Source organism: Hipposideros armiger, unplaced genomic scaffold (genome assembly GCF_001890085.2).
Source record: "Hipposideros armiger isolate ML-2016 unplaced genomic scaffold, ASM189008v1 scaffold_274, whole genome shotgun sequence".
NCBI lineage: Eukaryota > Metazoa > Chordata > Mammalia > Chiroptera > Hipposideridae > Hipposideros > Hipposideros armiger.
Window position 1 is genome coordinate 1434933 of NW_017731624.1, and position 15414 is coordinate 1450346.

General features: G+C 34.3%; 1 protein-coding gene across 1 annotated transcript in view; it reads left to right on the top strand.

Annotated features, from left to right (window-relative positions):
- CEP57 (centrosomal protein 57) overlaps nucleotides 1-15414 on the top strand; it is a 42636-nt gene that overhangs the window by 14594 nt on the left and 12628 nt on the right. Inside the window, exons 2-4 of the mRNA XM_019657131.1 lie at nucleotides 583-739; nucleotides 11208-11387; nucleotides 11730-11851. Coding sequence (XP_019512676.1) covers nucleotides 583-739; nucleotides 11208-11387; nucleotides 11730-11851 — 459 coding nt within the window. The remainder of the gene's footprint in view (nucleotides 1-582; nucleotides 740-11207; nucleotides 11388-11729; nucleotides 11852-15414) is intronic.

The window sequence follows — 15414 nt, forward strand, 5'->3', positions numbered from 1 at the left end:
CTGAACAGTATGTGGAATGAAGTGGGCGGGCATCGGGAGGCCACTATGGCACGGGGCAAGCACTATGGGCAGTCTATCTGAAGTGTACCTGGTGCATAAGACGACCCCCCACTTGGAGGCATATTTTTCAGGGCCAAAAAATTGTCTTATACGCCGGCAAATACGGTAGTTGATTAGGGATAAATTTAATTCAGTCATTTTGTATCAGTTTCTGATACTGTATTTTTCTGAATGTATATTTTATAGTATATATATTTTAAATAAAATATAAAATTCATTGTACCATATTTAGGTATTTCTGTACAGATTCAAAGTGTGTTAACATTATTCCCTTTTTATAGTATCTGGCATATGGCTATACTTAGACAAATAAACACTTTAGAAGTTTTATTATTTTAAAATAATGATTGAATTCTTTTGTACATGGTCAGCAGACTGTATTTTTTTTCTGTTGTCTCTGTCAGTGAAACATAAACAGTCCAATTCTCAGTCATGAACATACATACGAGTACATAGTTACATATTTATATGCTGTTTGCATTTAAAATTCTGAAAGGTAATTTCTGTATTTTTATTTTTCAGAACAACTTAACCGAAGCATCAAGGTCTAATGGAAGTATGGTTCGCCATTCCTCATCTCCATATGTAGTATATCCACCTGGTAAGCCTTTCCTTAATAGTGATCTGCGACGCTCCCCAAATAAGCCTACACTTGCCTATCCGGAAAGCAACAGCAGAGGTAATTGAGCCTAGCAAAATAGATGTTTTTTTGTGTGTTTACCCACTGCTTAAAAACCTCTTAATTGTATCTTCTATTTATTCTAAAATTAGAGGAGAGAGAGTGTGTTTTCCCCTTCCTGTTTTTAGCTTCCTCTATATATAATGCCTTTTGGAGGGTCTGTTGATTGTTTAGCATCATCATCCACCAAATCATCAAGGCTAAAATACTTTGAGTCGTCTAGGACTGCCCTGTCATCTCAACCATTAGTCAGGAACCAAGATTTAGGGTTTTGCTTCTGAAGTGTCCCCAAAACTTATTGGCCCTGCCTGTCTCTTCATTCTCATTGCTGTGGTTCAGGCTCACATCATCTATTGCTTAGATCAGGGGTCGGCAAACTTTTGAGATGGAAGAGCCACCAGGGGTCGGCAAAGTGCGGCTCGCGAGCCACATGCGGCTCTTTGGGTACGTATGTACATGTGGCTCTGAAGTAAAATTGAAAATGAAAATAAAACTATCATAGTTTCATTTATAAAATTTTTAAAGGATATTATTCACATAATGGTGATTATGTAAAAATATATTTATGGCTCTCGAATAATGTTTAAATTGTTGTGAGGGACAGGATTGGCTCTTCCAAGGGTCAGCAAACTTTTGAGACGGAATGTACCCAAAGAGCAGCATGTGGCTCGTGAGCCACAGTTGGCCGACCCTTGGCATAGATAATAGTAATACACTCCTAACTAATCTCCCTACTCATGGTCTCCCCCTCATCCCCAGGTAACAATATTCCTACCATTTCTGTTACTCATTATCTTCCCACTTTAAAGTTTCAACACCTTTCCATGACTTACATGAAAAGTCTTAAATTTTTCATAACCTAGATTTTACTTGCCTTATCAAAAACACCATGTTCTGAAAAGATAAAAAGAAGCTTGTTTACTTTCTAATACAATATTTTTTCACCTCACTTCCCCCTTCTCGCATATTGCTTAAAACCACTAATGACACTCAAGCAGAATTTAGCTTTGTTGCTAACACTGGGCTAAACATTTTCTGGCTCTGCTTTGTGAATAAATCTGCCCCATTTAATTTTTCTTATTCTTTTGTTCTTTAGTGATTTGCTTTTCTCTGAACTTTTAAAAAAGTTTCTTTGCATAAATGTAAAGCTAGAGCTAGACGTAATGTTGTAATGGAAGGATTACGATCTAATTCTTAGACCTGTGTTTTTGCTAGAACTTAGTTGTTTGGTTATTTTATTTTGTGCTTTTTTTTTTAATGAGAAGAAATTATTACTGAAACTTAACTGACCTTTACTCCACTATGGGCTTAGTGATTTGGTTTTTGGCTTCTTAACCTATGTTAAATTGTTTGAATGTTATGCAACTTTTGTTGTTTTTCAAAGTTTCCAAAATCTTTAACTACTGTATTCCCATGAGTAGCACTTTATTGTTTTATTAACCATTAAGTTAATTAGCACTTGCTTTGTCATCATCATTGAGACACAATATATTATAAATAAGTTTCTAGTTAGGAAATTGAGTATCGAATACTGAAATTCTTAAAATTTGACCAGACATCTGGTGAAATTTATTTCGGCAAACACTTTTGAAACCCCATTTTGAGCTAGAATTTACATTGGTAACTATACTTGGATATTATTATCTACCTAATATTTTACTAAACAGTCATCCCACAGTTTATAAAACAGTGTCATTCTGAGATTAATCTTAAGATATTTGCAACACATTTCCTAGTTGAAATAAAAATGTTCCTAAACTAATTTACAAACCCCTGTTTAACCTATATGTGGCTGAAATATAACACTTCTTTTATCTAAAGAATTGTTAATAAATATAATTGCCAAAGAACTATTGATTAAACACAACTAAAAAAAACCGAGTGCAGTAGCATTCCAGATAAAGCAAATACATTTCATTTAATCTTCACAGAAAAAAATTGTGTAAGGTAGGTATATTCAAAATTTACAGATGAAGCAACATCTCAAAGGTGAATACTTTAACATGTGTAATAACAAATCCTTTTTCTCTTTGTACTTTTGTCTGATTTGTTCAGTGGACACTCAAATATTTACTGAATGAATGAAGTCTTATTTTGAATATATACTCCTATGATAAACTTATGACTGCTAAATATCTAAGTCTGAATAGCCATAGTTTATCAAAAGTTCTTTCAAATAGAAATGGTGTTCCTGTGAAGGAAATGGTTTTAGTTCTGCTCACAATGTAAACATTAGAATAAATGCTTTTCACCAACCATTTTCCTTTGGTATGTACTTTATGGATGCGTCCTTCCCATTTTGCCACACAATATTAAAGAGATGTATACTCAAGTTTTGAGATTCAATAATTGTTACTGCTTCATCAAGAACAACAAACTAGTGGCTTTGTTTTTTCTTACTGGGAGTGTGTGGCAGTGAAGAGTACAGAGCTCAAAATTATAGTTTAGTGCCACTGTCTTGGTTTGGGCTAAAGTTAGCTGTTTTACCCAACATTGTTTTTGTGTCATCATTGCAAATGTCAAAACAGTTAAAAGAACAAATATAGTATTAGTAGTATTATGAAAATAGTGTTGCTTTCATGACTCTCGTAGAGGTCTCATGAACCCCACCTCCCCATGGGCCCATGCCCCACACTTTGAGAACGAAGGTAATAAAGGATATGAGTACATCCAGAGGAGTGTTTTATTTGTGTAAATATTTTTCACCAGGTGTAGGAAGGGTGTGGATAGCAGCTTCTGTTCTAGAATCTATACAATATCTCCTTGAAGACAAGGACTGTCGTAATAACCTTATATTCTCTCTTTTACCTTGCAGAGTGCCTTATAAATATTTGTTGAACTGAAATTTAGGTCAGAATTAGTCTAAATCGAAGCAATGCCAGTTGGGTCAGAGAACAGGAGACTGATTCAGAAATTTATGCATATTTTGATATGGGCAGTGAAGAAGATGGAGAAACCTTTGAATCCAAGGTGTCTAGTGCGGGTAAATGATGATGTGATTAAGACAGGTTATAGGAAAAATAGAGCATTTCAAGGAAAGATAATGAATATAATTTGAGTTATATTGAATTTGAGGCGCCTATGAGTTAGTTAAGTAAGCGAACGAGATAAAAATGAAGTGTAAGAGCATTGCACTAATGAACTCAGGCATCATCAGGGCTCTAATAGTGGATGAAGCCCTATGAGTGTGGAGGGGTTTCTCCAAAGAGAAAATAGAAGGAGGAAAGAGTTCTGGAAAATAACCACCATTTAAACAGTGAGCTAAAAAGCGGGAATAATAAGGGTAGACAATTACAATACCAAGACAGAAAGATCCTAGGGAAAGCGAAGATCTGGACTAGTGATCTGGTTTTTTGTTTTTGTTTTTTTTTCTTCTTCCTTAATCTGCAACAAACCTGTGCTAATGTATTAGTGGTAAAAGTATTCTAAACAACCAACCATTTTCTTTGTTAACAAGATAGCACTGAGGTCTGCTAGGTTAAATGTACTCTGAGTGCCACAGTCTTCTGAATGACAAACTGGGTTTGGGAAGTGGATAGAAAGTCTTCCATTCTTTCAGTGCTTCTAGATGTCACCAGAAAGTTTCCAAGCTTTGCCCGTTAGAATCACATGAGAATCTTCTTGGATTCCTGACTTTCATTCCAAATATTCTTTTGGACTTTTTTTTTTTTAATTGAGATGGAGTATGTTCTGGGCATTGGGGTTTTTTTAAAGGTCACCAAGTAGTAAAGGAACCACTGATTATGATAGGCAAAGGATGAATTACTAAGATATGGTTTAATTTTACTAGGTAAAGAGTTAGAAAAGAATTGCAGCCAACTGTCTTCTAATTGGTATTTTAAATTAATATGGAGACTTTCCTAGAAACATGTTTATTTCAAACATCTGAGTGCCAACTATGTGCCACACACAATGCAGAGCATTGGAGTTTCAATTATGAATAATAGGTTGTCTCTTCTCTCTAAAGGAGCTCATTTTAGGGATGATTAAGTGAAGTTTAAGGAAAACTGTGCCTATCTTAATAGACCCTAAATTTTCCAGAGGCATTTTACACTCTACACTCCCATATTCAACTAACAAAATATATTTAATTTTGACCATTTATGTTCAGGAATATTGCGGGCAATGAGGATAAAAATTTTAAATCCAGTGTTTGCTGAGAAAAGTCTATTTGTGAAAATTTAACACATACAGTATTATTTTGCAGTATGTCACTTTTTTCCATCTTTCTGTTTGAGTTTGCTTCTTGTTTTAAAAATACAGAGGGTGCCAAAAAAATGTATGCACATTTTAAGAAAGGAAAAACTTAAAATTGTAACACTCAATATATACCGATAACAAAAGATGAATACAAGTCGTGTATATGCTTTTTTGCCACCCTTAGTGTATTTCCCACAGTATCTCCCCAATATATAAAGGTAAAAATCTTCTAATCTTTTCATTGTTCATTTCTACATAGTATTTTTCACTTAAGGATATTTCTAGGTAATGTGGTAACTTGAACATAAATAGCACAGTGGTACATGACCTCATAGATGTGAGGGCAATAGCAGGCAAGAAAGAGTTCACTCAAATACTTTTTACACGGAGAAAACGAAAGCTTAAGATCTATCACTTTGTCACCTAGAATGTTTTTTAACTTAAGAAAGTAGGCATATTAGTATGAAAAGTAAATATTTGTAAAACTAAGAAATTAAGCCAAATATAACTCTTAAAATGAAAATATATAATGCAAATTATTTAATTATCTGGACCCCAAAACCTCCAATTAAAAAACTAGAAAATAAGGGGATGAAGTAAAAGTTTGCCATATTTCTTATATGAACTTTTATATAAAATTTCATTTTAACATGGAAAATGCTTTTGGAGATGTATGTATGTGTTTATATATTTTTAAATATATATTAATCATTGGTAGAATAAAGTCATTTTGTATCTTTATGATACTAGATTTCTTTAATAAAAGCTTAGAAAACAAAGTGCAGTTAATAAAAACTTAGCTGTTGGTGATAGAAACTCCCAATCTGAACCAGCTTTGGCAAAGAGGAATCTTTTTGGTTTACAAGCATGCAAGGTAGGATTAAATAACCAAGGACAGGAAGGCAGATATACAGGTGGACTTAAAGAACACTAGTAGCCAGGGACTCAAACATGGCCCCACACTCTCTCTCCATCTCTTTTTTTTTTTTTCCCCCCTGCTTCTAGCCACAGACCAGCTTCTCTACACATCAGGTAACAGCTACTGACATCGTAAGTTTTAAGTCGAACTAATTCTGGCTTCAACTTCTTGGACAAAAGTCCAAAAATTCCCCAAATAGATCCTTTGAGCTTCTTGTTTGGTGCCCTTGGGGGTCAATCAGCTATGACCAGTTCTGTGAGAGAGTATTAAGGGAACATAAACATATATATGTATGTTGTTGTAGTTATAGCCATGTTGAGGTAAGGGGAAAATTCCCAGGAAAAGGTATGTAAGCCAGGCAAACAGTTCCAAAGACGTATGTTGTACTTCATATAGGACATATAATAATAAAGAAATAGTCAAGGAAACAAAATTAGAAAGCATAAAATACAATGATAATAAATAGGATGACATCAGGTATGATGACAAATGTGATTATGTTAAAAAACTCAAACGACTATTTTTTTTTAAACCAAACAGGAAACAGTGACACAGGGTAAAAAGTTGGCAAAGACATGTTAGGAATATAACAAAAAGGATGGATGGCAATATTAGTCAGACATATTAGTGTCATACACAAATAGCAGTTTCATAGAATAATAAGTAACAATGAATAATACCTAGCTTAAAAGCAATGGGAAATAAAGACCCAGGTGCCAGAAATAAAATGAATTTAAAACCTGAGCAGTAAGAAGAGAACTAAAGCCTCAGGGACACTACTAGGAGTTTTGCTATTACTAAGTATAAATAAACCTTAGGTATTGGGGTACAGTCAGGGAGAAGTTGGGATTTTAAATTTAGGTAGGAACTGGAGAACAAAACTTTAGACCCAAGTGAGGTAGCTTCTGGGGTAGTGCTTCCTTTGAAAACTGTGAGTAATGGCAGTAATTGGAGAAAGGGAACTGGAACAGCTCAGCGCCCGGCCTAGGAAAGAGGCTGTGGATAGAAAAGTGACCTCTGATAAATCAACCTAGCTCGGTTCTGTGTGCTTACTGAGGTGTGTTACATGAAGACGAATAAATAGAGCTGTTCAGAGTTAACTCAGTGGAAACTCTTAATATTATGGATTGCATTTAAAAAGAACATGTGAAAATTGCATTTTTTCTTTTAATAGAAAGGTTCGCTCTGTGTGTGTAGAATGGCCTCACTCTGTCAACTAATAACAGATTATAGAGCTGTAAAAATAGGAATTGCGGAACTAGTACAGAACTAGATATTAGTGAAACAGAAAATTCATAGACACAAATGTATATAAGGATGGAATTCTAGAAATGCATCTGTTGACACAGAATAATTACTAATGTAAATAAGTGTGGTATGAAATAGTACAGTGTAATCCCACCACTTTCTACATAAAAGTACAGAAAAATACAAAAGGATTTCAGCAAAATATTTATGATTATTAGGCCGAGATGATAGGATTATGGGTGCCATGTTTTTCCTTTTGATTTCTGTTTTTTTCTAAATTCTGCTTAATGTGCATTTATTCAATAATTCTTTTGCAAAAGAAACCAGTGAAACATACTTTAAATTATGAATTGTAGTATTTGGAAGGAAATTAGTATACTTGTAAATACTTTGATTATTGAGCAAGAAAAGAATGAAAATAATTTTTAATTCTAGTTAACACTATTGTATGATATACAGCAGGTCTCAAATAACATTGTTTCATTCAAAGTTGTTTTCTTATAACATTGATGAGGTGCCATAGAAACTTAACTCTTGTTTATATCAATTAGCCTGTGGTAAAATGGGTTTCATATGTCGTTTCCCTTAAAGTTGCAAAACGTGTCAATGTTAAGTGAGGGCTTACTGTATAGGAAAGTCGTTAACAGAGTAGATCTTAAGAGTTATCACAAGGAGAAATTTTTTTTTTCTTTTTGTTGTATCTATAGGAGATAATAAGCGTTAACTAAACCTGTTGTGGTACTCATTTCATAATAAATGCAAATCGGACCATCATGCTATACACCTTAAACAGTGATGTATGTCAGTTATTTCTCAAAACTGGAAAAAATAATTAAGCATTAATTCAAGTTGGTTAAAAACTAAGGAGTGCGAGAAAGAACTAATGCTTGACCTGTGCTGTGTTTTGTTTTGAAATAAAAATGCTGAAGATTCTCAGGAACTGCTAAGAAAGATCCCAAGGAAATGCTAAGATTCTAAGGAAAGAACATAAATCTATTAGTCAGAAATTAGAAAAAGGACAGTATAGTAGATGTTTATAGGACAACTGTGATGTTCAGTTCTCTATTAATACATTTGAGTATCGTAATAAAATTAAGTTGTTAAAGTCTCAAGCCCCAAGTAGTTTTAGGGAATTAATTTTGAGATGTATTTAAATAATTTCCATGGGTATACATATAAGCCATTACAGAATATAGAAAAGGAAAACATATATCGCACCCCTAGTCTTTTTGTTAATCTGGTGTATCCTGTCATACCACAGTTGCTGACATAGAGAACAAAAATTGAATGTTCAGCCAATTGCAGTAATAACGATAAATATAAATAGAATAGTAACAGAATCATATACTAAATTGGTACAATTTAATGAGAGAATACAATAAATGGTTGGAATTATAAAGTTTTAATTTAGTATATGCTGGTTCAAAAAGGTTAAAAAACCAATTGATATTAAAAGTCATTAAATTTCTATTTTTATATTACATTTATCTGATTATTCCAGGTATATCAGAGAATTGTTACTATAAATACTAATCTTATATCTGGATTCTTTTCATATTCTCATAGTCTTCGGTTGATTTTTCAGATTTCTAGGTAGGTAGGTAGGTAGGGGTGTGTGTGTGTGTGTGTGTGTGTGTGTGTGTGTGTGTATTTCATGTCTTCGTTCTTTCTAATTATTTTAGTCTCATTGCATTCAAGCAGGAATGAGCTGCCTATATTAAAAAATGTGTCAATCTGGGCCGGCCGAGTGGCGCGTTCGTTAAGAGCTGGCTTGAGACACCAGAGGGCCCCGGTTCGGATCCCACATATGAGGGCCAGTGACACTGCCCTCTACAGCTCAAATGCTGAACAGCTCAACCTGGAGCTGGGCTGCTGTGAGTCACTGGCGACGGCAGGTGGGTTGCCATGGGCTACTGTGTGTAGCCAGCAGCCAGTGTGAGCGGCCAGCAGCCAGCATGAGCGGCTGTCCAGAAGCTGGCAACTGATCTGCCTCGCCCGGGAAGACTGCAGTGATGGTGCCAACTTGGGCCAGTGAAGCAATGTCCTCCACAACTAGACTGAAGAACAAAAAGGACAGCAACTTTCTGTTCCCCTTCCCCCAATTCCCCAGCGCTGTTCCCCTCCCCCAATTCCCCAATAAAAATCTTTAAAAAAAAAAATGTGTCAATCTCCTACTTGGGTCCGTCACATTTTAGGCACTGAAAAATTTGGTGAATGAATGAATTATATTAATAAATGGGAAAAAAATAAATAAATGGGAGAGTTCCTCATTTTGAGTTAGAAGGCTCAATTTTTAAAAGATGGCAGTTTTTCCTATGTATTATATACCGCATTTCCCATGTATAAGATGCACCTTAATTTTGGGGCCCGAAATTTGGGGGTAAAATGTATTACATAAAGGTTTTGAACTCAAGTTTTATTCATCATAAAATTCATACAACTCCTCATCACTGTCAAAACTCCCAACCATTAGCTTGTCCTCGTGTGTCTGATGACAAATCACTGTCTTCATATATTGCCTCGTCCTCAGTTCCATCTATGGCATTTGAAATCTACAACCAGTGTATAAGATGCACCCAGTTTTTAGACCCCAATTTTTTTTGAAAAAAGGTGCATCTTATACATGGGGAAATACGGTAGTTTACATGAAGTTTCATTTAAATCACTGTTAGGCAAAATGATTCTGAATATTTAATTGGTAAGAATTTTGAAATGTTTTGAAGATTTATATAATAGGAAAGATTGGCAGTATTGAATTTTACAAAGTTTTAATTGAAATATTAGTATAAATAAAATCAGAATAAAAGAAAGTCCTGAAACTGTCTTGGGCACGTGTGTAACTACTAATTATATCTATGTATAGATATATGTGTGAACTTAGTATATGATAAAATTGCCATTTAAATTTCTTTAATACAAAAATACCTTTTATTTGACTTAAAGAATTAAATTTAAAATGTATGAAACTAAGTATAATGAAGGATAATGCAACATTTATCTGAGGTTACAGAAGAACGTTCTATGTATATAAACAAAGAAATGGATGGCAAAGGTTGTTAGAGCTATATGAAAAATATCTGTACATCAAAACTAGAATTAAAATGGAGGAGGGAGTTTTTCTTATAGAAAAATGGGGCAACAAATTCACTGAAGAAAGGAAATTGGTCAATAATATCTACAAAAATATTTAAACTTTTAATAGAAATGCGAAATAAAATATCCAGAAGTAGCATGTGTTTCTTATTCAGAATGGCAGATACTGTAATTAATAATGGTCTGTGTTGGCAAAGACATACTTCCGATGAAATTATCAATTGGTTCAACCCTTTCTGCAGGTACTTTACTCTTTTTTCAGGAGCCTTTAAGATATGAATATTCTTTGACCCAGTAACTTAATTTTTACTTATTTGGTGGTAAGGAAATAACCAAAAGACAGCATGAGGGAATGCTCACCGTTTCATAATGCTAGAGTGAAAAACAAATCTTAAATAAATTTTTATCTTGATTTATTTTATACGTGTAGTAAAAGATTGAGAATAATCACAAATGACCACCATTATCTCGCAGTAGTAGGATTTTCAGTTGTCTTTGTTGTATTTTCCTGTGCCTTCTACAGTGAATACCTAAAACTTTTGGGGGAGGCAGTTGAAGTGCTTAGCTTTTTTCCTAAACAATTTTTAAAAATGGAGATAAAAAAATAGTCCCTTTTATGCTTCACTGTTCTAACTGCGATTGGATTCTGCATGGGATCCTATTAATGAAACAGAAAGGAGTGATAGTTAATGTACTTTGGGGCAGTTAACATGAACTTTGTGTGAGTAACTAAATATTTTTATCATTTTATAAAATCTTGGAAATATTTGAACCATAGTAATGTAGTTTTTACTCGAGTACTTGGCATGTTTCAGAAACTCAAAATATGTCTTTAAATGAATTTTTAAAAAAACAATTATGTGATGATAACATTTTATTCACAAAGAGTGATCCCCCACTGAACCCACCTATCAGTTTTATTTTTTATTTAGATAAGATTATTCTTTCTCAGTGAACTTTCCCCCATATGTATTGTTATCTTATAGTATCCATATTTGTATTTGGCAGCCATATTTTCTGCTCTGAAGAATCTTCAGGATAAGATTCGACGCTTAGAACTTGAAAGGATTCAGGCAGAAGAAAGTGTGAAAACCTTGTCTAGAGAAACAATTGAATATAAGAAAGTATTGGATGAACAGATACAAGAAAGGGAGAATTCAAAAAATGAGGAATCAAAGCACAATCAAGGTTTGTTTAAATTATGAAGGAAATGAAACAGTATCAAAAGTATTGTGAAATTACTGTAAAATTGCACCATATGGCATTTTCTAGTGGTCGGCGTCGTCAGGCACTACAAAATTGCATTATACGCAAGTGCAGTTTGAGGAGCAAGTGTGATGTCATGAATTATATTCACTGACTGAATTCAAAACGGATTAGCATGTGGAGAACACCTTAGGTCATCTGAAAATGCTCCCTGGGCTACTGGTTACTGTTTATTGTATCTACAGTAGGTTTGGTTCCTTTTAATAGCTTGTTCAAACTTCGATGAGGGAGCTAATTTCTGCTTTTCTTATGTATTCTTTTTAGAACTGACATCTCAGTTGTTAGCCGCAGAAAATAAATGTAATCTTTTAGAAAAACAGTTGGAATACATGCGTAGTATGATAAAGCATGCAGAAATGGAAAGGACATCTGTCTTGGAGAAACAGGTATGGTACCTCACAGATTCATTCTCAAGAGCATTTGGTTATGGGAAAAATTAGGAACACCTTTGTTCTCCACGAGAACTAACGGTGCTGTTATAATAATCATTTCTCCTTTTATCTTAAAGTAACCACTGGCATTAGTACCAGTAGTTCATGTTGAAAAACTAGTGTAAGCTCTGAGAAAAAAATGTAATTTGTTCTTTTCAGCATAGCTATAAAAAGGGGTTTCCATTTTGGTACCCCGACACAACACTGCCATGTCCTGCACACAACTTTGATAGCCTCTGCTTTTGAACAGTATAACAGCCCAGGACAGAAATTACTTGGGATCCTTTATGGTGGCTAAAGATTTGATTGGCCTTCTTCATTGTTATTGCTGTATTTGGCAGAGTTTTACTTAAATTGGGAAAATACAGTTAGTTGTGTGATCTTTTCTCATATTAACTTCTTTGAGTCTATGTTATAAAAAATATTAAAAATCATATGTACCTCTTGAATTTATTTAAAGACCCAAGTAAGCTTTGTGTCTTCATACTTTGAAAAAGTATAGGGTTCTTTATACTTTGAAAAATCTGTTTTTTTTTTTTATTAAAATGTAGTTAACGTACAATATTATATTAGTTTCATGTGTATAACATAGTGATTCAACATTTATATACCTTAAGAAATCACAATAAATCTAGTAACCATCTGTCACCATACAGTTATTATGATATTGATTGTATTTCCTATGTTGTACTGCACATCCCCGAGACTTATTTTATAACTACAATTTTGTACCTTTTAATCCCCTCACTCTCTCCCCTTTGGCAACCATCAGTTTATTCTCTATATCTATGACTCTGTTTCTGTTTTGTTTGTTTTGTGATTTTTGTTTGTTTTATAGATTCCACCTGTCAGCAAAATCATACCGTATTTGTCTTCTCTTTCTGACTTATTTCACTTGGCACTACCCTTAGGTCCATCCATGTTGTGACAAATGGCAAGATTTCATTCTTTTTTATGGCTGAATAATACTCCATTGTGTGTGTACCAGTGTGTGTGTGTGTGTGTGAGTGAGTGAGTGTGATGTCTTCTTTATCCATTTATCTTTCGATGGACACGTGGGTTGTTTCCGTATCTTGTCTATTGTAAGTAATGCAGCAGTGAACATAGGGGTGCAGATATCTTTTCAAATTGTTTTCGATTTCTTCAGATAAATACCCAGAAGTGGAATTTCTATGTGGTATGTAGTTCTATTTTTAATTTTTTGAGGTACCTCTATACTGTTTTCCATAGTGGCTGCACCAGTTTGCAATCGTACCAGCGTTGCACAAGCGTTCCTATTTCTCCACATCCTTGCTCTATGTTGTCTTTTGATAATACCATTCTGAGAGATGTGAAGTGATATCTCACTGTGTTTTTCATTTGTATTTCCCTAATGATTAGTGATGTTGAGCATTTTTTCATGTGTCTTCGGGCCATCTGTATGTCTTCTTTGGAGAAATGTTTATTCTGGTCCTCTGTCCTTTTTAAACTAGGATTGTGTCTTTTTAATATCGTTTGGCTTTTTTATATATTTTGGATATTAACCTTTGTTGAACATATACTTTGCAAATATCTTCTCCCATTCAATAGGTTGCCTTTTTGTTACGTTGATGGTTTCCTTTGCTGTGCAAAAGATTTTTAGTTTGAGGTAGTCTCACTTGCTTATTTTGTTGCTGTTGCCTTTGCCTGAGGAGACATAGCCAAACAAATATTGCTAAGACCAATGTCAGAGTTTACTGTCGATGTTTTCTTCCAGGAGTTGGATGGTTTCAAGCCTTATATTTATATGTCTTTAATTGATTTTGAGTTTATTTTTGTATATGGTATAAGAAAGACTTCAGTTCAATTTTTTTCCATTTATCCAGTTTTCCCAACAGTATTTATTGAAGAGACTGTCTTCTCCATTGTATATTCTTACCCCCTTTGTCATGGATTTTTCCTGGGGAATTCCATACTTTCTAATTTGTATTGTGGCCTTAGGAAGCAGTTGTGGATTTGCCTTTGCTGATGCTTGATGGTTTTCACTAGTTCTGGTCCAGATTTACATTATTTATTGGCTGGGGGTTCTTGCATCATACAGATGGTACATTGCCTGAGACTTTGTCATGTTTCTGCTGTATCTCATACATCAAGGCTCTCATACTGCCTCATATGATATTTTGCTTTCGTGTCACTTCACTTGCTTTTGAGTTCCTTTATCTTTTTTCGCATCTGGAGATTTCTCTTTCATGTCTGTCACATGATTGGAAATGTAAAACATTGTATACAGTAATGGAGTAATTCTCTTCATTGGGATATTCCAGTTCTCAGGTTAGAAAGATTTGTAAGACGTCAGTAATGTCTTGACTAATATAAGCAAGCGTTTTATTGTGCTTCATTTGATTGAGTTTCTCAGATACTGTCTATTTTACGAATTGAAGGTAAGATCCTTCACCAGTAAAAAGATTACGATTTGCCGAGGGTTTATATGATTGATAGCAGTTATTAGCAATAAAATGTGATTTGCTTCATTGGAATATTTATTTTGCAATATTCACTTTATTGGAATATTCACTTTGTTGCTGTAATATGAAGCAAACCTGCAGTATTTCCAAGAAATGCCTGTGTGTCTGTTAGACATACAGTCATGTGCTTCCATAAAGAACGTTTTGGTCAAATGCAGACTGCATATACGATGGTGGTCCCATGAGATCATAATGGAGTTGAGAATTTTGTATTACCTAGTGATGTAGTTGTTGTAATACCATAGTACAGTAATTACTCATGTTTGTAGTGATGCTGGTGTCAACAAACTTACTGCACTCCCAGTCATGTAAAAGAATGGCACATAGTTATGTATAGTACATTATACTTGAAATTGATAATAAATACCACTGGTTTATGTATTTACTCTACTTTTTGTTATTTTAGATTATGCTCTTTCTACTTACGAAAAAGAAAAGTTTCCTGTAAAACACTGCTGCCATATTATGCTGGCAGCAGCCTCATACATCCCGTATTTACTGCATCTCTTGATTGCATCTTTTCTCTTGTGCTTATTTAATCTTTTGTTGTTTTGTACAGTAACATGCTATACAGGCTTGTAACATAGGCTCAATAGGCTACACCATACAGCCTAGGTGTGTAGTGGGCTATGCCATCTAGGTGTGTGCAAGTTCATTCTGCGATGCTTGCACAATGATGATGTCACCTAACGATGCACTTCTCAGAATGTATCCCTGTCGTTAGAGGTGCATGGCTGTATAGGACTTTGAATTATAGCCCCATTTCATCAGTAAATTTTAACTATCTAGTTTAATAAGAATGGTTCCAGTTCTGGAAATAAAATATGATTTTTGCCAACTTTTAACAATGTATTCTTTTAAGGGTAGTGACCTGTCCTCTGTGGTGTATAGAAGTGGGAGTTCACACAGATTCCTGAAAAAATTATTGTCATTGTATATGACCCATTGCTGTAGACTTGCACGTGGAGATACACTCTTTACAAGTTTAGGTACTTGGAGTTTTGGCTTTTTACCAATAGACCTCAATTTAGCATA